This window comes from Sphaerodactylus townsendi, linkage group LG01 (genome assembly GCF_021028975.2).
Source record: "Sphaerodactylus townsendi isolate TG3544 linkage group LG01, MPM_Stown_v2.3, whole genome shotgun sequence".
In the NCBI taxonomy this organism is placed as follows: Eukaryota; Metazoa; Chordata; class Lepidosauria; order Squamata; family Sphaerodactylidae; genus Sphaerodactylus; species Sphaerodactylus townsendi.
In genome coordinates, this window is record NC_059425.1 from 180,567,738 (window position 1) to 180,588,144 (window position 20,407).

General features: G+C 47.2%; 1 protein-coding gene across 1 annotated transcript in view; it reads left to right on the forward strand.

The window, feature by feature from the left end:
- SNAP25 (synaptosome associated protein 25) overlaps positions 1-20,407 on the forward strand; it is a 93,597-nt gene that overhangs the window by 57,980 nt on the left and 15,210 nt on the right. The window contains exons 2-4 of the mRNA XM_048501146.1: positions 11,833-11,960; positions 14,272-14,313; positions 19,404-19,452. Of these exons, the coding sequence (XP_048357103.1) occupies positions 11,889-11,960; positions 14,272-14,313; positions 19,404-19,452 (163 nt within the window). The 5' untranslated portion in view covers positions 11,833-11,888. The remainder of the gene's footprint in view (positions 1-11,832; positions 11,961-14,271; positions 14,314-19,403; positions 19,453-20,407) is intronic.

Here is a 20,407-nt window from a genome sequence, read left to right on the forward strand (position 1 = left end):
AAAGGTGTGAACTCTTCTCAGGATTGCACTGTTAGCCACCCAAACCTTGCACAGGTTCAAGGCTGTATAATGTGTTGCGTAAAATCACAAAATGCTTTAATGAGGCAAAGGATGTAGAAATGTAAGAAGCGCCCGGCTGGATCAAATGAAGCTGTAGGCATGGTCTGGATCAGCCATTCTCAACCAGGGTTCCCTGGTACCCTGGGGTGCCGTGAGCATGTCCCAGGGGTACCGCAGCAACACTACCACCCCCCCTCATTTTTGTGGAGTCTCCCACCGGTGCCAGCAAGGACATGGAGCTGGCCCATGGGGCAGGGCCAGCCACAAGGTCAGTAGCCACCCCCACCCCCAGTGCTTCCCTTCACCCTGGGAGGGGAAGGTGGGGTGTGTGGCAAGCAGGGGCAATGGGAGGGGAAGGTGGAGGGTGGCGGCAGGGGTACCGTGAGATATGAAGAGTGTGGTCAAGGGTACCCTGACCTCGAAAAGGTTGGGAAACACTGGTCTGGATATATCGGCAAATCGTTGCTAATCAGGGGTCCTTTTGTCAGGCCACAGCATCTCGCACGTCCGCACCAAGGCCACAGCTGGACTTGCATTACCATTGCCCAAGGCTGGGAAGGTTTTCTATTGCTTGCTTGTAACTTAGTTGAACAGGCGAACCGCTTCCTTATCTCCAGCTTCCTGGAGGAGTGACGCATCCACAGCTATTACAAACAATGCTTCTTTCGCACTGTCTTTTCTCATGCTGGTGTTTTGGGAATGCAAGGGAGGGGGGAAAGTGGGATGAGCCATGTGGCCATGTTCAGGTATATACTGGGGTTCGTTCAGGCGACAAAGCGCCAGCTTTGGCTTCCTGAACCTTGGGCTGACAACAGTTCCAATAAAGCTTTTGAAACTTTCCTGAGTCTTGTTTGCTGACTGGAGTAACAGACCCTTACACCTTTCTGCCCAACCAAAATAAAACATTTTGAGTGTGTGTACATAAATAAACCATTTCAGTGGGCTCAAATGGGCATAAGTATCTAGGGGACAGCACTACTGATTACTGATTTTCTTTTCCAGTACAAACAGCAACTTTGGTATGTACTCTTCCTTCCAAGCCAGAATTCCATAGCAGGATCATTAAACCAGAATTTGCAGGGTTTGTGGGTTCGGATATAACAACAAACTAGAGTTTGCTGTGGAAAGCAAAAACATGTCTCTTTTTTTGCGTCGGAGCCAAATCGCGCACTCTGTGCTTAGTTCTCTGTGGACTAATCCATACCATTTTTGTTGTTCTGTTTGTAGATTTGCTCCCAGAGCCCTTTTTTGGCAGGCCTGTTTTTCATTTCTTCTCTGTCTTCCATTTAATATTTTCTTCCTTCTATACTTGCTAGCAGAATCTGTAACCTCAGCAGTTGTTTTCCATTAAATAATCCATGGAAGTAGATCCTATTATTCCCTTCCACCTAGCAGTAGTGTAGCATCAAGGGGTCGGGAGAGGGTGCGCGACACACCGGGTGTGTGCCCTTGTGGGGGCGTGGTGAGGGTGTGGAGGGGCGTGGAGGGGTGGGGCGGACAGGGCAGATGGGGGCGTGTCAGGGCTCAGGGCGCACGTGTGCCCCGGGTGCAGCTCCCCCTTGCTCCGCCTCTGCCGTCCAGTCTTCTTTCACAGAGAAAGACTTCCTTTGAAGGAAGACTTCACAGAAGAGATCTGTGGGACCTAACTTAACTGAAAAAAGGCCTAGGATTCACGCTGGGGACCCATGAATTGGAATGCCTCAAAATTTCTTGCAGGCATTTGGGGTTTTAAAAGTATAATCATAATGGGACATTTCGCTTTAAAGCATATATTTTTCTGTTGGGATAGGAATCAGTTTCACACACCCACTTGTTCGTACTGGGCAGCTATCAAAAAGGATTATATACCCAGGAAAATGTTGATCCCTCTTTTGGGGTCGGGAATCTTCTGGGTTGGATTGACCAAGGATGGTAAAGGTTTTAAGCCTTGCCCTGGGCACAGAGCAGGAGTCACTAGTGGAGTGGTGTCCTGCATTGTACAGGGGTTGGACTAGAATAGGGGTCTGCAACCTGTGGCTCTCCAGTTGTTTGTGGACTACAATTCCCATCAGCCCCTGTGGCAGGGGCTGATGGGATTTGTAGTCCATGAACATATGGAGAGCCGCAGGTTGCAGACCCCTGGACTAGAAGACTTTTGAGGTCCCTTCCTGTTCTATGTTCCTATGTTCATGTCCATTACAATTTCCAAATCCATTACAACACTGATTATCCCCAGTGGCAGAAGGGATACTTTAAGCTGTTGGGTGATGTCATTATCAAATTAGTGAAGTCTTCATTATATTCTCATCTGTTTTGGAAAGTGATCCAAATAAGATGCACAGGAGTGGCGCAGGATGGTTTGCTCAGGGTCTTCTCAGAAGTTTCTTCCTGTGTCTTTAAGCATACAGATGCAATCATTAGACATGGCGCTGCCATAATGTTTCCCCACCAAGACTCCTTCCGCACATGCAAAATAATGCACTTTCAATCCACTTTCACAATTGTTTGCAAGTGGATTTTGCTATTCCACACAGTGGAATCCAGCTGCAGAGTGCATTGAAAGTGGATTGAAAGTGCATTATTCTGCATGTGTGGAAGGGGCCCAGGTTTTTTTCCTGCACATACAGAAGGGAATATTTATGACAATATCCAACAATCCTAACAAACAACAGGTTTGGGTGCTCCTGGGTCTTGTTGCATGAGGAAGAAGCAATGGAGAGGTTCCAGGTGAGCTGGGAAGGCAGAGAAATTCAATATCCTCAAAGGAATATTATACGAAAAGTATGGATCAAATGCAATCATCTGCCTTAATGATTCACATGTACATAATGGGCTAAATCCCTGCAGTCTTCTGTCGGATCTTGTCTCCAAGGCAGTTGATATATTTAGAGGAAAAGACCAGCCCACTGCGGCATCGTTTGTAACGGGCGAGGGGAAAAGCCGTTTGAAACATAAAGGCCTTAAAAGGTTTCTGATGTGAAATAGCGCCCGATTGCTAGCGAAGGCAAGGCAGCTTGTTCTGTGTGAGGCGACGAATTTTGTCAACATGCAGCAATGGCTTCTTTTTCTGTTTTAATTAAAAAGTACACGCTTTCAACGTGAGCCCTGTCTCCCCCGGAGATGGTAGATCATCTAGGGGAAAAGAATGTAAGCGACATCTGAAAATTACACGCAGACGGAAGTTCATATAGAGTGAATTCCACCTATTGGCCAGGAACATCTTTTTAGTGGGACTGAACTGATTTTATCTCGTCAGCTTCATTAGATGTCTTTTATGTATTAGTTTATTTATACGATTAGTCATCTCCTCTTTGGATGTCTCATGATCTCTGCCATCTTCCTTCAGTTCAGATGGCAGGCAGTGTTTTCTTTCCACTGTCTTCATCTCTGGGTACCATAGGATGAAAATGACTAATCATTATGGTCCAGTTCAGGCATCACGGGAAATTGTGAAATTAACAATGGCTGGTCTAAATAACGCACTTGCCCTAGGAATTTTTTCGTTGTCATAGGATTGTTCAGTTGTAAAGTGTATGTCTAGCACAGGGGTAGGGAACCTTTAACACTCAAAGAGCCATTTGGACCCATTTTCCATGGGAAAAGAAAACACTTGGAGCTGCAAATAATTTTTGACATTTAAAATAAAGATAACACTGTATATATTGGGGTTTTTTTACCTTTTACTCCACTCATTCTGAGAAGCACATGGATGCAGCAAGGATGGGCCCAGCGGCTTGGCCTCGCCGGCCGCCGGGAAAGCACCCACCTCACTCCAACGGGGCAGGCGAGAGGGGAAGCCCGCAGCGTGGCCCAGCCAGCCGCGGGCAGTTGGTGCACTCCACCCCTGCCTGCCTGCGCAGGGGAGCGAGGCAAGGATGGGGCCCAGTGCGGCTCGCCTTCGCGGGAGCCGCAGTGCAAGGGCAGAAGAGCCACATGCGGCTCTCGAGCCGCAGGTTCCCTACCCCTGGTCTAGCGTGTTGAGTTGATACCTCCTATCACAGGAATCCACTTCAGGAGTTCCATAATAATTTGATGTGATATTCTGAATCCGTAACGTTTTAAACATTTGTATTGTGCTCACAAAGGATGAAGCTTTTTTTGCCCTCGTGGACACTGGGTTCCGATTAAAGCCATCTGAAAGAATCAAGACTGTCTAGCCTTCTGCACATCATTCTATGGTTAACTTCCAAAGTTAGTTCCTACAACTTCCTTTAGAAAGTTAGCAATGGCTCATGGTATATGAAACCTATGGAACAATGAGAAAGAGGAAAGGGAGAAACATTTCTAGTAGGCAGGAGTGTGGCTGGGTGTGACCCCGCAGGGCAAAGCAGGTGGCAAGCACAAACATGATCAGGTCACAGTCCAATGGGTCAAGGCAGGTGGCAGGCAAGGCGTAGTCAGGTCACAGTCCAATAGGTCAAGACAGGCGGCAGGCAAGGAGTAGTCAGGTCATAGTCCAATAGGTCAAGGCAGGTGGCAGGCAAGGCATAGTCAGGTCACAGTCCAATAGGTCAAGGCAGGCAGCAGGCAAGGCATAGTCAGGTCACAGTTCAATAGGTCAAGGAGAACCAAGGAGCAGGTTAGGAATCAATGCAGAACCAGGCACACAGCGGCGACAGCTAACACATTTGTTGCACCCAGGCAGAAGCAAGCTCGCCCAGGCAGAAGCAAGGCTTATATAGAGAGCCTTGTTCAAGGGGCTGGGATTCTGTGAGGAGTTAGTTCTCATCAGATGCAGAGATTTCTAATCTCCCATACCTTGCTGCCAAACAAGCACTCCTTCTGTGCTTCTGCAGTAGCAGCCTCTGCTTCTGCCTCCTATGCACAGCTGGCTCATCACTGGGTTCCCTAGTAGGATCTCCTCCACCTGTATGTCATCAGGCAGGGAAGGGCTGGGCATTGGCTCTGCTGCCTGGTCTTCCTCAGGAGCAGCCACCTCTGGCTGGATTGTGTTCTCAGGTTCTGCCTCAGAGTCCTCTGTGTCCTGGTAAGTACCCAGGGGTTGGCTCATGACACACTTCATTGGTATTTTAAAAATGTTTTAAACCATGCAGTGAATATTTCTGCAATTATTCATACACGAGTCGTGCAAAACATGTTAAGTGTATCATTGAGGCCTTGCCAGAGAATAATGGGATTGTCTGGATATGGAGCACTCTACTAGTTATGATCAATCGTAACTAGGCTTGGAGATTCGAGTGCAACAAATACTGGATTCAGGCTGAATCTGGACGAATTCAGGCATATTTGGGTGAACATTGGCAGAATATGTCTTACCCAGATATGAATGAATCCGAATGCGAGGTATTCAGGCTTTTTTGAATATTTTTGGTGTTTTTTCATGTTTTAGCCTGCAGGGGGCACATTTTTAAAGCTAGCAACACCACCATTTCATAGTATCATTTGGAGACTATCCTGATGATACCACCCAAGTTTGGTGACATTTGGTTCAGCGGGGCCAAAGTTATGGACCCCCGAAGGGGGTGCCCCATCCCCCATTGTTTCCAATGGGAGCTAACAGGAGATGGGGACTACCCCTTTGAGGGTCCATAACTTTGGCTCCCCTGAACCAAACTTCACCAAACATTGGTGGTATCATAAGGACTGTCTTCGGATGATACTCTGAAATTTTGGTGGCACTAGCTTTAAAAATGCACCCCTGACAGGCACCCCAAATATTGGCACCTAGTTGAAGGTGAACCTGATGCCCAAAGTATGTGCCCCTCCCAAGCAAACTTTAGCAGAGTTGGCTGGTTCCTTTCAGGAGACTTACACCCTCAAAGGTGTAGCCCCCAGCTCCTGTTAGCCCCTATTGAAAATAATGGGGATGGGGCACCCCCTTTGGGGGTCTATAACTTTGCCCCCCCTGAACCAAACTGAACCAAACTTGGATGGTATCATCAGGTCAGTCTCCGAATGATACCCTGAAATCATGGTGCTGCCAGCTTTAAAAATGCACCCCCTGCAGGTCAAAACATAAAAATACTAAAGAATACCCCCCAAATCAGACAAGACAAGAATTTGTCGGGTTTACCAGAATATTCGGGTACATCCAAATATGTTATTTGTCTTATTTGGGCATCCAGATAATTTTATGCCCGAATAAATCCGAATTCAAATTTTACCGAATTTCTAGGGTCACCCAGCAGGCTTCATGTGTTCAGTGACCTTGGGCCAGTCACAGTTCTCTCTGAACTCTCTCAGCCCCACAAGGTGCCTATTGTGGGGAGGGGGGGAGTTTGCTTTGAGACTCCTTGTCTCTGAGACAAGCAGGGTTCAAATCCAACTCCTCTTCTTCGAAAATGGTATCTGAAATCATTCTAGGAATCTTTCAACTCCCCCACCCCACCCTTGTGAATATTTGCTAAATAACAAATACAAATAAATTCATCAGATGATGATGAAACCCCAACAGATGAATATTTGTATCTGTCTTCTGCATGAGAGTGCAGTTTTCACAAGAGATGTATAAATGTGAGGGGCAGTGGTGGGATTCAAATAATTTAATAACTGGTCGTTTACAAGCACCATTTTACAACCGGTTCTGTCAAAGTGGTGCGAACTGGCTGAATCCCACCACTGGTGAGGGGTCAGTTGAAGGCAGAGCAGGAATCTACTCTGTCCATCTTGCCAGGGTCAGTTCAGTGGTCTCAGACTGGGTCGTGAACCATCTCCAGGTCTTCTTGGATAATTCATGCCATGGACCCTCTTCCCCACACCTGCACAAAAAGCCTGCTGGGTGACCTTGGGCTAGTCACAGTTCACTCGGTGTCTGTGGGGAGGCGAGGAAGGGAAGGGGCTTGTAAGCCATCTTGAGAATCCTTATGGTTGAGAAAAGTAGGGTATAAATCCAAACACCACCACCACCACCACCACCACCACTACTACTTTGCTGATGTCCTCCTTTTGGATGTTGGTACATCTTTGATACAGTAGATTCTGCTTTTCCTTTTGAAGTGTTTGGAAGCAGACATTGTATCTTGGACTGGTTTAAGTCATTCTTCAGGGATTGGGCACCAAAGGTTGCCATTGGACAACAACTATCTGTTGGAATAAGTGGCTTCTGCATGCCTGGAAAATGGGAGGCACTGTATATCTTTAAGCTGTTCAATTGTTTGCTCTCCATGTTTAGGCTCCGCCCACCAACTCCTCCTTCTTCAACCTGCAGCCATTTTCTTTCTTCTCCTTTGTACTGAGCACAATGGTAATGGCCGCCTGCTCCTGCTGGGGCTTTCGCACAGAAACAAATCACACTCGCACATACGTGATGGCGTGTTAGAATACCCGCTTGGGATAGGGAAAGTTATCTCTTTAGTATAAGGTTTCTATCTGTCTACTTTCCACCTGGAGCAGTGCTTGTGATCTGAAGTTAATAGAAATAAATGTAAGTTTTCCTTTTTGCATATATTTGTTTGGAAGAGCTCCTTTACTGCACTCACACCCAGGGCTGGGCTGATCCATATTTAACCAAATTTCAACACTATCGTCAGTGTGGTACTTGTATTGTGGGGTTCCGCAGGGTACAAACTTATTCCCCCGTGTCATTCAGCCTCTCTGTAAAGCCGTTAAAGGAAACCATTCCTAGCTTTGGAACTGAATCTCATCAATGCGGAGATGACACTTGGCGATGTTTGCTTCCGACTGTTCTGACATCCACTAGTGATGCTTGTTTCTGACTGTGGTGGTCCAGTGACTGAGACTGAACTAGAAACGTAGCTGGGCCAGAGTGCACCCGGTACGCAGTCTGTGTTTTCCGCCCCCCCCCCCCACACACTTACCTTACTTCAGCCTGGGAAAGCAGCCTGTTCCCTTCAGGCTGAAAATGACCTGGTGGGAATTACACTTCCCATGAGACCTTGGGGCTTGCAAGGTCTCCTGGGAAATATAGTTCCTGCCAAGCCGTTTTCAGCCTGAAAGGAACAGGCTGCTTCTCAAGCCTGCACTGTTTCAATAAGGTGAGTGTGAGGACAGGGGGGGCACCATGGGGGACGAGGAAGTGGGGTGCCACGGGGGCGATTTTCCACCCTCAGGCATGCGCCCGGTGCAACATGCACCCCCCAGGCCCCTGGTAGCTCCACCTCTGGACTGAACCCAGGCAAGATGGAAGTGAGACTAGTTGGGAAGATGGCCATCTTAAAATACACGGTGCTGCCCACTTTGGAGTGGAAAGGGTCATGCATGCGGAATGGCTTGCCAGAGTGGCTGCAGGGATTACTTTCCTTTGTCACGCTCAAGTTGGACAGGAGCGTCCTTTTCCGGAGGGCGTTTGGCGCAGGGTAAATCATTTTCAGACTGTGTATAAATCGTATGTATTGGTTTTGAATTACATATTTTTAAACTGTTGTGTATATTGGGCTTGAACGTTGTGGGGGGGGTGGGAGAGAGAAGATGTTTAAGATGTTTTTGTCCCGGCGGCTTTTACCGTTCGATTAATTTCCTTGAGCTTGCCAAATCAGGTGGGGGGCAAATGTTTTAAATAAATACATACGTGAAAGTGGATCATGCCCAGTGGCATAACACCAAGGGGCAGGGGGCGACGCACTGGGCATGGGCCCTGCTGCGGCATGGTGAGGGCATTCTGGGGGCATTCCAGGGGTGTTTCGGGGCAGGGCAGGGGTGGACAGGGGCATGGCAGGGGCACAGGGTGCACGCATGCCCCAGACGCGGTTCCCCCTCACTCCGCCCCTGATCATGCCTCAAAAGAGCCTGAAATATTGTCAAGACAGGAGAAGACAGTTCTGGCGAAAAGGCACCAAAGCAGTTGATAATATGTTGTAGCAAATCCCCACCCTCATGTGTGAACCAAGACTGTTAGCAAAAGTCCAGCCTGAAGTCTCGTCCCAGCCTCCAAGCTCCAAGGCCGGGGAAACAGATAAAGCAGCACTTGCAAAGCTAAAGCGCTCCCCAGCAATTCCCCCCTCCCAACAATGGCATCCTGACAAATATAGACTCCCTTTATTTTGTTTAGTACAAGTACAAGCTTTTCTACAAAGCACTTCAGAGTGTTAAAACATTTTGTTGTTCTCACGAATCCTTACAGCTGCCTGTTCGATTGTGCTGTTGTCGTCTACATTCTTAGCAAGTGATCTTGACTCCATGGTTGGTTTGAGAATATTCAGGGCTTTGTTGCGTATCGTGATCATTCTGTGCAGTCACCAGTTTTGGGAGAAGTCCCAAGTGTTCAGGATAGGGTACAAGCCCCTCTTGCTGGCGAATCTCAGCTTTTCATGGGATTCGGTTCTCAGCCAAGGTTAAAATGGCCCACTCGGGAAACAGAAATGAATCAGTTTGCTTCGTCGTGATTGCAGAAAGCTTGTATTTGTGTGCTTATCGAAGAGGGTGACTAACAGCCCAGAAATAGAACAGCATCACCTTGAACTAGCAATGAGTGTTTGCCAGCCACCGTCGAAACAATGTGCCGGCGAGAGACACGAATCAAAAAGCATTTTGGAAGGAACCAGAATTGACAAGCAGGTCATTGGGAAAGATTTGTTGAGGAGGCCGCTCACCGATAAGTTGTTTTCAAAATGGTCAGCAGTATATAGCTCTGGAGCAGGTGTTTTGAACATGGTCCCATAGTGCCCACAAGTGTTTGTAGAAAGAGGGTGGGGCCAGGTGGGACTATTGGCCACTGGAGATTTGATCGGCTGTACATCTTTTCAGAAACACTGCTTGGGCAGCAGCTGACCCCATCACACAACAATCTGTGGCGGCCATTTTGTGGCTGCGGCTGCCACACACTGATGGGTCAGAATTCCAATGGTGTCCAAAAAGGTTGGAGATTTGGAGCAAAATGTGGTTCAGTACAGAATCAAGTCTGGTCCTTAACAAAAGACAATCAATGTTTCAGGAGTTGATTTCTTTTTCAAATAGCCCTACTGGAGGAATATATTGGAGAGTAGGCAGGATGTTACAATCGTCCGAATGCTAAGGGAAAGTCAAGCGAAGATTTTGATGGGCCAGAAGCACTTCTTGGAGATGCTTTGCAGAAAGGGAAGTGAGCGAGGTGAACAGTTTAAGCAATCCACGTGCGAACCACGTGCAAATTTATGCACTGAAACAACGGTGTGGTGTGCATCCGTGCATATTTATAACTTCCTGCTAGACATTGTGTTTGCCACTTCCTAATAAAAGGCGTGCAACAACCAGAGATGGGGCTACAGAATCTTTATGGGACTATTAATCAACATGACAATTACTGGCAATACTAAATTGTATATTTTCAGTGGGGTTGCCAAGTACAGGTTGGGAAATTCTTGAAGATTTGAGGGCAGAGTCTGTAGAGCACGGATGTCAAACTCACGGCCCTCCAGATGTTCATGAACTACAATTCCCATCAGCCCTTGCCAGTATAGCCAATGCTCATGTTGGGAGGGACTGATGGGAATTGTAGTTCATGCACATCTGGAGGGCCGCGAATTTGACACCCCTGCTGTAGAGGATGGAATTTGGGGAGGAGAGGGAACCCATTGGGAATGTGAGGCCGTAGACTCCACCCACCGAAGCTGCCATATTTTCCAGGAGAAATGACCTCTGTAGTAGTTCAATTGGGTTGCCAGCTTCAGCTTGGGAAACACCCAGAGATTTGGGGGTGGAGCCTGGGGAGGCAGGGTTCAAAGAGAACTCAACTGGTTTCAATGCCAATGGTGCAGTTTTCTACAGAGGAACTGGTTTTTTGTAGTCTGGAGATCAGTTATCATTTCAGGAGGTCTCCAGCCTTCACCTGGAAGTTGGCAAGCCTATTTTTCAGCTACACTAACAGTTTTCATATACTGGTTGACAGTCCAGTGGCACCTGAAAGACTGACAACACATGTATTTCAGTTTGAGCTTTTGCGAGTCACGGTTCTTGATTTCATGTATGTGAAAAGAAGATCATACTAGAAATTCTTATGGGGAAGATTATTTGTGACGAGAGAAGCTGATGCAGAGATTTGATATGAATTCCATCATAAATATTTCAAGTGTAAATTACCTATGTAATGGGAAAGGGAGCACAAGGCAGAATGCAGAATAATGCACTTTCAATATACTTTCAATTCACTTCACAGCTGTGGGGAAGAGCAAAATCCACTTGCAAACAACTGTGAGAGTGAGTTGAATGTGCATTATTCTGCATGTGCGGAAAGGGCACAGACAGTGGCAAAGGTCATAGGGAATGTGGACATATCAACCTTCCCATAAAGCTGATGGAAGGGCATCGAACCGTGCTAAGAGGGAGAGGGAGGGGAGTGAGGGGTGGTATGCAGGGGAGGGGAGGGGCCTGGCATCTAGACCTGGCCCACCCACCCACCCTACCGGAGGGAGGGGTGGCATGCAAGGGGAGGGAGGGGAGGGATGGCATGCAAGGGAGGGGAAAGGGGCCCGTCATCTGGACATGGCCCACCCACCCTAGCAGAGGGATGGGGATGGGTGGCATGCAAGGGGAGGGAGGGAGGCATGGCATGCAAGGGAGGGGCGGGAGGGGGTGGCATGCAAGGGAGGGGAGGAAAGGGGAGGGGAGCGGGCCCGGCATCTGGACCTGGCCCACCCACCCTAGCAGAGGGAGGCGGAGGGGAGGGGGTAGCATGCAAGGGAGGGGAGGGAGGGGTGGCATGCAAGGGAGGGGAGGAAAGGGGAGGGGCCCGTGAATCCAATCATATTGGCTCTTTTTTGATCTCTTACTCTGAATTCTGACATCATTTGGCTCTTGAATCTTAAAAATGTTGCCAGCTCCTAATAAGCACAAATCATGCACAAATGTTTGACTTTGTTCCTCCTAAGGTCCCTCTTTCCTTCTTGTTCTCCCTTGCAGGCTGGGCAAAGGCGAACTCGTGACCCAGGGCTCCTGCCGACACACTTGCAGCCAAAATGGCCGAGGATGCTGACATGCGCAATGAGTTGGAAGAAATGCAGCAGCGTGCTGATCAGATGACCGATGAGGTGAGGCGCATGGGGGCAGAAATGGGGAGACAAAAACCGCACAGAGCCTGTGGCCTTCAGGCAAAGAGTCTACACATCAGTGGGGGATTGGGCAGTCTGTTTTGGTCTGGCTCTTCCATACTGCCTGTCCTTCCTTGAGAGATACCAATGAGGGAATGCTGAGCAAACCTTCTGATTGGATGATTGCAGTTCAGGGGGTCAATTATTGGGCCCTTCAAGGGAGCAGCAGTGGTGTAGTGGTTAAGAGCAGGTGCACTCCAATCTGGAGAACCGGGTTTGATTCCCCGCTCAGCCACTCGAGCTGTGGAGGCTTATCTGGGGAACTAGACTAGCCTGTGCACTCCCACACATGCCAGCTGGGTGACCTTGGGCTAGTCACAGCTTTTCAGAGCTCTCTGAGCCCCACCCACCTCACAGGGTGTTTGTTGTGGGGGAGGGAAGGGAAAGGAGATTGTAAGCCCCTTTGAGTCTCCTGAAGGAGAGAAAGGGGGGATATAAATTCAAACTACTTCTTCTTCTTCTTAACTGGACCCTTTTCCACTGGGTAATCACAGAGCAGGATTCTGGAATCCCCAAGTCCCCCCCCCCCCAGCAAAGTTCCTTCCACAGAGAAAGAACCATGGCTATGCCAGCTTTATTTGGAAAGTGTCATTTGTACCCTTTTCTAAACATAACACCTGGGATCGCCTGCCTTTGTTCTGCTTGCACTTCTCCTGTGCTGTGGAGTTCACTTCCTCTGACACTAGGCACTTTCCCCTTGCATAAGACCAATGTTCAAAGTGCCTAGAGCAAGAAGGATGTAGAAAAGACCACTTTTGCAGGATGAAGATGCAGGATCCGAGCCAATCTGTGTATGTCCTATCCAGTGGTGGGATCCAAAAATTTTAGTAACAGGTTCCCATGGATTCAAACTGTGGCATAGCACCAATGGGGCTGGGCGGGGCATTCCTGGGCGGGGCTGTGGCAAGGACGCAGCCACTTAGCCGGTCCTTGAGCGGGAAACGAATGCACGCAGGCGCAGGCTGCCACGCACGCCAGCGCACCTCCTGCTAGACTGCTTCAAGTTCTGCGCGCTACTGCTGAGAGGAGGGGCGTAACTAAGGCAAAAATCACGTGGCAAAATCACCAATTAGTAACCCCCTCTCGGCACACACAAATAATTAGTAACCTACTCTCGGGAACCTGTGAGAACCTGCTGGATCCCACCTCTGGTCCTGTCCTTTATTCTTACATCCTTCTGGGATTTGCCACTAATAATCCCAAATGCATGAGGGCATAGCTGTACGTCTCACTTGTACTTGTACTCACTTGTACTTCTCACTTGTACTTCTAATTTGTTCCGATGGAAACCCTGATTGGGTGGAAAGATGGCATAAAAATATTTTAAGTAAACGAATAAATAAATTTCACCTGTCACGCAAAAGCCATCACTCATCTATCTATCAGTGTTAACAATACTGCTCATCCCCTTCAGCCTCAAACACTGAGAACTTTAACAGAAGATTTCCCATGACGTATTCTGTTTGAATCCCAAGCAGAAGTTCTCACCTGATCCCACTGGATCTATTCTGCTAGAACACGACTGGGAATGGAATGATCTTTATTTCTCTCTTGTCAGTCAGTCAGTCAGTTCATTGCGGTCATAGACCAGCATAAGAACATACAATTAGGAAGTTTCTGGAAATCAATCAAAAGATAGGATTGAAAACAATTCCCATCAATAAAACATACAGTACATCAAAAAAATTAAAAATGAGATTTTAAATTGCATCTTCACCACATTCAGCCTTAAACTCTCTGTGGGCTTTTCCCCACTCTCCAAGATCCCCCCTATGCCGCGCGCCCGGGCGTCCCCATGACTCTGTGCTCTGCACGGGGTCATCAAAAGGCGCCGTTTACAAGAGCGCTTTAGGTGGGCCGCACGCTTAGGGGGCGCGACAGCGGCAGCGTCGGGGTGGCTGCGATGTCACCACCCCTGTCGTGGGGAGTGCTGGGGGACCCCGCGCAACTTGAGGAGAGTGGCGCGGGGCTTAAGGTAAGTGGGGAAAGGCCCTGTGTGATTTATATACTGTGCACTAAACCTGGCCACCTGTTTTGAAGTCATAGGATTATCAACTGCGAAGTCATTTTTCAAGGCATACTTTAACCAAATGACCTTTAAGTAAAAATGGATATGAATATTTGTTTTGTTTTGAAATGTGCATTCAACGTGTTTAAGGTGCACATATTTCATTGCTGAAATGGCATGCCAATCATAACACTTGTGTTTCTCTCTTCCTCTTCCTCTTCTTCTTCCTCTTCTTCCCCTCAGTCACTCGAAAGCACCCGTCGTATGCTGCAGCTGGTTGAAGAGGTAAGGATGTCATGCTTTATCGGGAATATAAGCAGGCAGCTAGGTTTCCTGAAACAACCCGGTGGCTTACAAAGGTTAATCCTTCAAGTTCAGAGCGAAGCAAACCTGGGCTAATCTCCCTAAGCGCGGCATCAAGGTTGTCTGATCTATATTGTGGCCTTCCTGAGCACCGTTCTTAGGTTTGGCAAAGGACTCACAGAGCATATCCATCCGCCACCCTTAAAGCCAGAGTTTGTCATATGTGGGGCACCCTTCCTATGCATCTAAGTGGGACAAGAAGGGGTTGTTTTAATTGCTGTACATGCCAATGCCACCCAGTAGCTCTTTCCACACAAATCACCTAAAACGTTTCTGAAATGTTTTCAGTTCCCCCCTTTACAGTGATGTATATTCACACTAACTCCCTCAAAACTATTCCTAGCTGTCATTACATTATACTTTTTCTTTTTCTTTAAGTTCTGTGTTGAACCGATGCTTCAATGCTTCGAAACCTTGTGCTGCAATTCTCTGCTCCTCATATGCTTTGAAGATTGCCCCCAATTAACCCCCCCCCCACAGAAGTGCTGCAAATAAACAAGCAAGGGGGAACGGAGTGAGCTCAGAAAATGGCGCCGAGGAGGAAGTTCAGGGGAGCGTGGGAAACATAGTCAATAGATCAAACAACAACAGAAGACGTTTTCAAAACATTTCCACCAAAGAATCGTTTTAAAAAGGGGATTCTTTTAAAACATTTTGAGGCTGGAAATAAAACATTTGTGGGTAAAAAACAATGCGGAGCTCAACGGAGGAGACATTTTTATTTCCTGCCTCAAAACATTTTAAAAGGTTTGTGTGGAAAGAGCCACTGAAATGCTTTCTGTCGCTGCTGCTTTATCTTTGTGCGGGATAAGTAGGCATGCAGACCCAGCAAGCAACGCTTCTACTGAGTATTGCTGAGGATCACAAGCGTAGTCTGCTCTTCTGTTTTAATTCTGTTCCAATAAATTATGGACTACCTTTTTACAAACGGTATAGGTGCTCGCCTGCTACCTCAACTTTAGTAGCTGTGGTTTTCTCCATAAGCATGGGTAGCCAACCTTTCCTAACCCAAACTTCAATAGATGGTTGCTTGTTACATGGGGTTGTTGCGATGGCCCTTTCTGCACGGGCCAATAACAGTGCCCTAGGGATGGCAAAAACGCCGTGCCTAGGGAGCTGTTCACATGGGAGGCACAGCTGCATCTCAGCCACGCCGCCCTCGCTCCCCCCAGCGGTGCGAAGCCGTCATTTTTCCACCTCACTCCCTGAGTGAGGTTTTTGGAAAACAGCGTTTTCCAGCTGCTGCCATGTGAACGTAGGTGGAGTTGGAAGAAGCTGTCCCCCCCTTTCCCGATTACTTTCTTTCCCTTCTGTCTTCCCATGCCGGTTTCCCAGGCCTCAGGAGCATGCCCCCCCCCGCTCCTGCGACTCCAGAGCTGTCGCGCAGGGAAGGAAGGCGTGTCCCCTGCTCTCACAGTGATTTCCGAAATATTCTAGGGAAGGTACGGTCGCTAGGGAAGGACGCTATTTAGTTGCTTGTCTTCCCTGCCTTTACCAGACTCGCTCAGGCAATGAACAGTCCTGGGCAGGTGTGTGTCGCCATGGGCAAATGGCCTGCACCTGTGTCTAAGTGGAAACGGCCGATGATAAAACAGGGAAGGGATAGCCTGAATGTTGGCTGGAATTCCTTGAAGGAAGCACAGGGTAAAAAATGTATTAGAGCCGGAGATATGCTTCCCTAGCAACTCTTAACAGCCCACTTTAGAAAGCATAGAGTGACAGTCTGATGCTCCCAGATGCATGAGAGTGACATCTCCATAAAATGTCATGTCATCATACTGTGATTCCTCTGTGATGAGTCACAGAGTCGGGACTCTTTCTGATGAGTCATAGAGAAATACCTGTCACCTTTCTGTACAAGTGGCGGTTTTTCATCTCCCTCTTGGTAAGGATGAAGAAAATGGTTGGTTCCTCAACATGACCCGCTTGTTCAGGGCAGCATCAAACTTCAGCAGGGATATTTCCCCCAAAGCACCTGCTGACATTTGTTGCAAAATAATCTTTGAAAAAATGACACTCCCCCTCAGAAGAACATCTCTTTTTTTAAAAAAAAGTTTTATTTTACCAACAAAGAATTACAGGAAAAGGAAAGAATGTTAAAAAAAAATAAAAATAGTAGATTTGAACAAACATTAACGGAATAAAAAAGGAAAAGAAAAAGAAAGACTAAAGAGGAGAAAAACAAAGAAAAGAGGGAGGTTTGTTTCCAAGAGCTCAACAGCTCACCCACACAGCTGATTCTGGATTTATTCAGAACTAGTAGGTCTCAAATTTAGGCCCTTCCAGTCCACCTGTCAAATTTAAGGTCCCCAATAACCGGGAAGGCGAAAGCTAAGAAAAACTTGCTCTACAGTCAGCAAAAATAACCTCCATCAGCAACGTATAGTCTGGGAGCACTTGGAGGCTCAACCAGAGTGAAATGCCAATCTACTTTAAATCATTGGTCGTTTCCCCACTTACCTGGGTGAGTGGTTGCTGTGCGCTACTCCCAGTGCGCGTTATTTCTGATGCATGCCCGGGCTTCCCCACGTCATCAAAAGGCGCCGTTTCAAAAGGCGCCAGGAATGTTGCGCGCTGAGGGGACGCGACACTGGCCGCGTCGGGGCGGCTGTGTTGTCGCCGCCCCTGTAATGGGGAGTGCCAGGGGACCCCGCACTACTTGGGGAGAATGGCGCGGGGCAGAAGGTAAGTGGGGAAACGCCCTCTGTCAGAAGAGCTTCTCCTTTGGCTGTACAACCATGATCCCTTCCCACCTGTTGATAGAATGTTTGCCAGGATAGGGGGGGAAATTGTGATGGAGATCCAGCATAGGGTTGGATCCACCCAGTTTCCCCATTCAGTACTACTTAAGCCCGCCTTAGCACCAGATGCCTTTATTGTATGCAGCAAGCTTGCCTGGACTAGACGCCTCCTCTTGTGAGCCCTTTGGGTTCATGTCTCTAGTTCAGTCTGGACCTGATTCATTATTATTATTATTATTAATTAGATGTAATATCTCGCCTCTCCCCTTTCAGGGTCTTTCGGGATGGAAGCTAATATGTGCAATATTAATATTCTAGTCCTAAACATGTTTACCTGGACCCCAGGGAAGCTTACTTCCAAGTAAGAGTACATACCCTGTTTCCCCGAAAATAAGACATCCCCTGAAAATAAGATGTAGTAGAGGTTTTGCTGAAGTGCTAAATATAAAGCATCCCCTGAAAGTAAGACGTAGCAAAGTTTTTGTTTGGAAGCATGCCCGTCGAACAGAACACCAGAGCATGCAGCTGTGGAGCGGAAAAATAAGACATCTCCTGAAAATAAGACATAGCACATCTTTGGGAGCAAAAATTAATATAAGACACGGTCTTATTTTCGGGGAAACAGGGTAGAACTGAAATCTAAACAAGTCTACTCAAAGTCCTATCCAAGTCTACCCAATGGATTTAGTGGGAAGAAAGTGTTCACCATAAACCCCATAGCAGCAGTAGGTATTAGCTAGATTAGGATGTCTTCTCACATGAAAAAGTCTTCCCATTGATCCCTGCAAATGTTTTGGGAATGTTCTGAAAAGAACATAGGGTTGGATCCCTCCATTCCCTCCATAGGAGTTTCTCCATTCATTATTACTTAACCCATCCTTACTACTACTTAACCCATCCTTACTACAGCCATTCTCAGTCCCATATGCATTTAGTCCCATGATGCTCAACGGAATACCCTTTTTAGCAGTCGAAGGGAAGTCCTTCCTTTCTTTATCACTAATGGAAAGGGTGACCAAATCCAACCCATATATATTAAAAAATCAGTTTTTTTTAAATGCAGCTAGTTACCCCAGGTTTTTTTTTTCTTCTGATAATCAAAAATGGAATGGAAGGCAGAGTGCCTGGAGGCAGCTATAAAACAGCCATGATTTTTTTAAAAAATGCCAGTGTAAGAAGTTTCAAAGCTTGAATGAGCAAAGGGGGCTGGGAAGGAAGACCGCAGGAGAGCCAATACAGTGTGGTGAAAATCGGTGGAGTCTAATCTGGAGAACCCGGTTTGTTTCCCCACGATTCCACACTGGCTAGGTGACTTTGGGATAGTCAGAGTTCTCTCTGAACTCTTTCTTAGGCCCCTTCCGCACATGCAGAATAATGCACTTTCAATCCACTTCCACAATTGTTTGCAAGTGGATTTTGCTATTCCGCGCAGCTTCAAAGTGCATTGAAAGTGCATTATTCTGCACATGCGGAAGGGGCCAAGGCCCACCTACCTCACGAGGTGTCTGCCGTGGGGAGAGGAAGGGAAGGAGTCTGTAAACTGCTATGAGACTCCTTATGGTTGAGAAAGCAGGGTATAAATCCAAACTCTCCTCCTCCTCCTCCTCCTCCTCCTCCTCCTCCTCCTCCTCCTCCTTAAAGTGAATAAATTAATGACTGGGTGATACCATGGGACTAACCCAGATCGTGGTTAACCAAAAAGAAGGGAGCTGAAGGAGAGAACTGGGAAAATAAATATGCAGAGGCAATACCTGGGTGGTCATTTACTCTTGTATCATTAGTCAACTGGTTTCTTTTAAGCATTTACTAACTACTATCATTCTCGGAATTCCCCATGAGGACTTGTGGGAGAGAAGAATTTCCCTCCCTCTTGCCCCTGTCTGATCCGTGGCTCCATTTTGCTTCTCTGGTCTCCTCTCTGCTTACTTCCCCTGCCTGTCCACTCTTCCTCCTCCCTGAACCTCTTTCGTTGATTTCAAAGTACCAGTTCTCATGAGATGAGACTGAACTAACGTTTCCGAATGAATTGAAAACCTTGTCCCGCCCCTTTTGCCATCCATACCTAATGGTACTGGTGCAATGGGGAATGGTCAATTTCTTTGATGCTATTTGTAAATCTGAGTGCTTCCTGTGATTTCCCTTACCCCTTTCACGGTTGGTCTGTGATCTTCTCAATTTTGGTTTCCATATCAAGGACAGCTTGTTCTTTCACTAATTTCTTTTTCTATCTCTGTCTCTTTGTCTCACCTTGCACCTCTTACTGGAACGTAGAGCAAAGATGCTGGTATCAGGACTTTGGTTATGTTGGATGAGCAAGGAGGTAAGTTCAGATTGTTTACCTAAGACATTAAAAAAAGAATAATTTTGATTTACAGATTATTAGTTGGAGGAGGTGCCCACACGTGGCAGACTCTTTGTAGGGGTTCGATCTACATCAGTGTAAAATATAAATCTGATTATTGGTGATGGGAACCTGAAGCACATCTTTTCCAGTGTCAAACAGGGATTATTTAATGAACTTTAAACAAAATTGTTCCAACATAGATAAAAAGGCAGAGTGAATCTTTCGATGATTGCAGCGTGCATGCTGGAGAACCCTCATGTATTCTTTGATTGGATTGTTTTACCAAATCTAGGTTCAAGGGGACCACTTCATATTTAAGGAAATTTAATCTGCATTGTGGGAAACTCTCTTGTCTCAATCGCATGCCAAAACTACATACAGAGCATTTGGTGTGATACAGCTGGGTATCGCCAAAGTCCATCAGAGGCTGATTACACGGAGGAGACTTACCTCGGGACTCTTCTCTGCACAGTGGGCTTGCAGAGGGCTCTCCTCGTGTTTCTCTGACTATAGGTGAGGAAGCAGCTCGGTGCTTGTCCTGCAGAAGCCAGGTATCCCAGTCCCACCAGGACTCCTCTTTTTGTTGGCTCCTTCCAACTCAATCTATCAACAAATCTTAAAGGCATGATCTCATTGATATTCTCTTCCCCTCCCTCCCCCCCTCCACACACAGAGTGAGAGAGAAGTGTCCTACTCAGTCACTCTCTTGCTGCTTCAAAAGAGAAAGACTTGTTTTTTAAAAAATAGATGCTTATCTGAAAAAGCTTGACTGAAAGAAGTTTGGCTAAAAATGTCCTCCCAATCATTGGGGAAGACAGAAGCAGAGTTGAGGAGGTGTATTTAGAGGTTTTGTCCTCTGGATATTTAGAGGTTTCGACCTCTCGATATGGAGACTCATATGGTTTTTAATCACGGGACAAGTTCTTCGCTC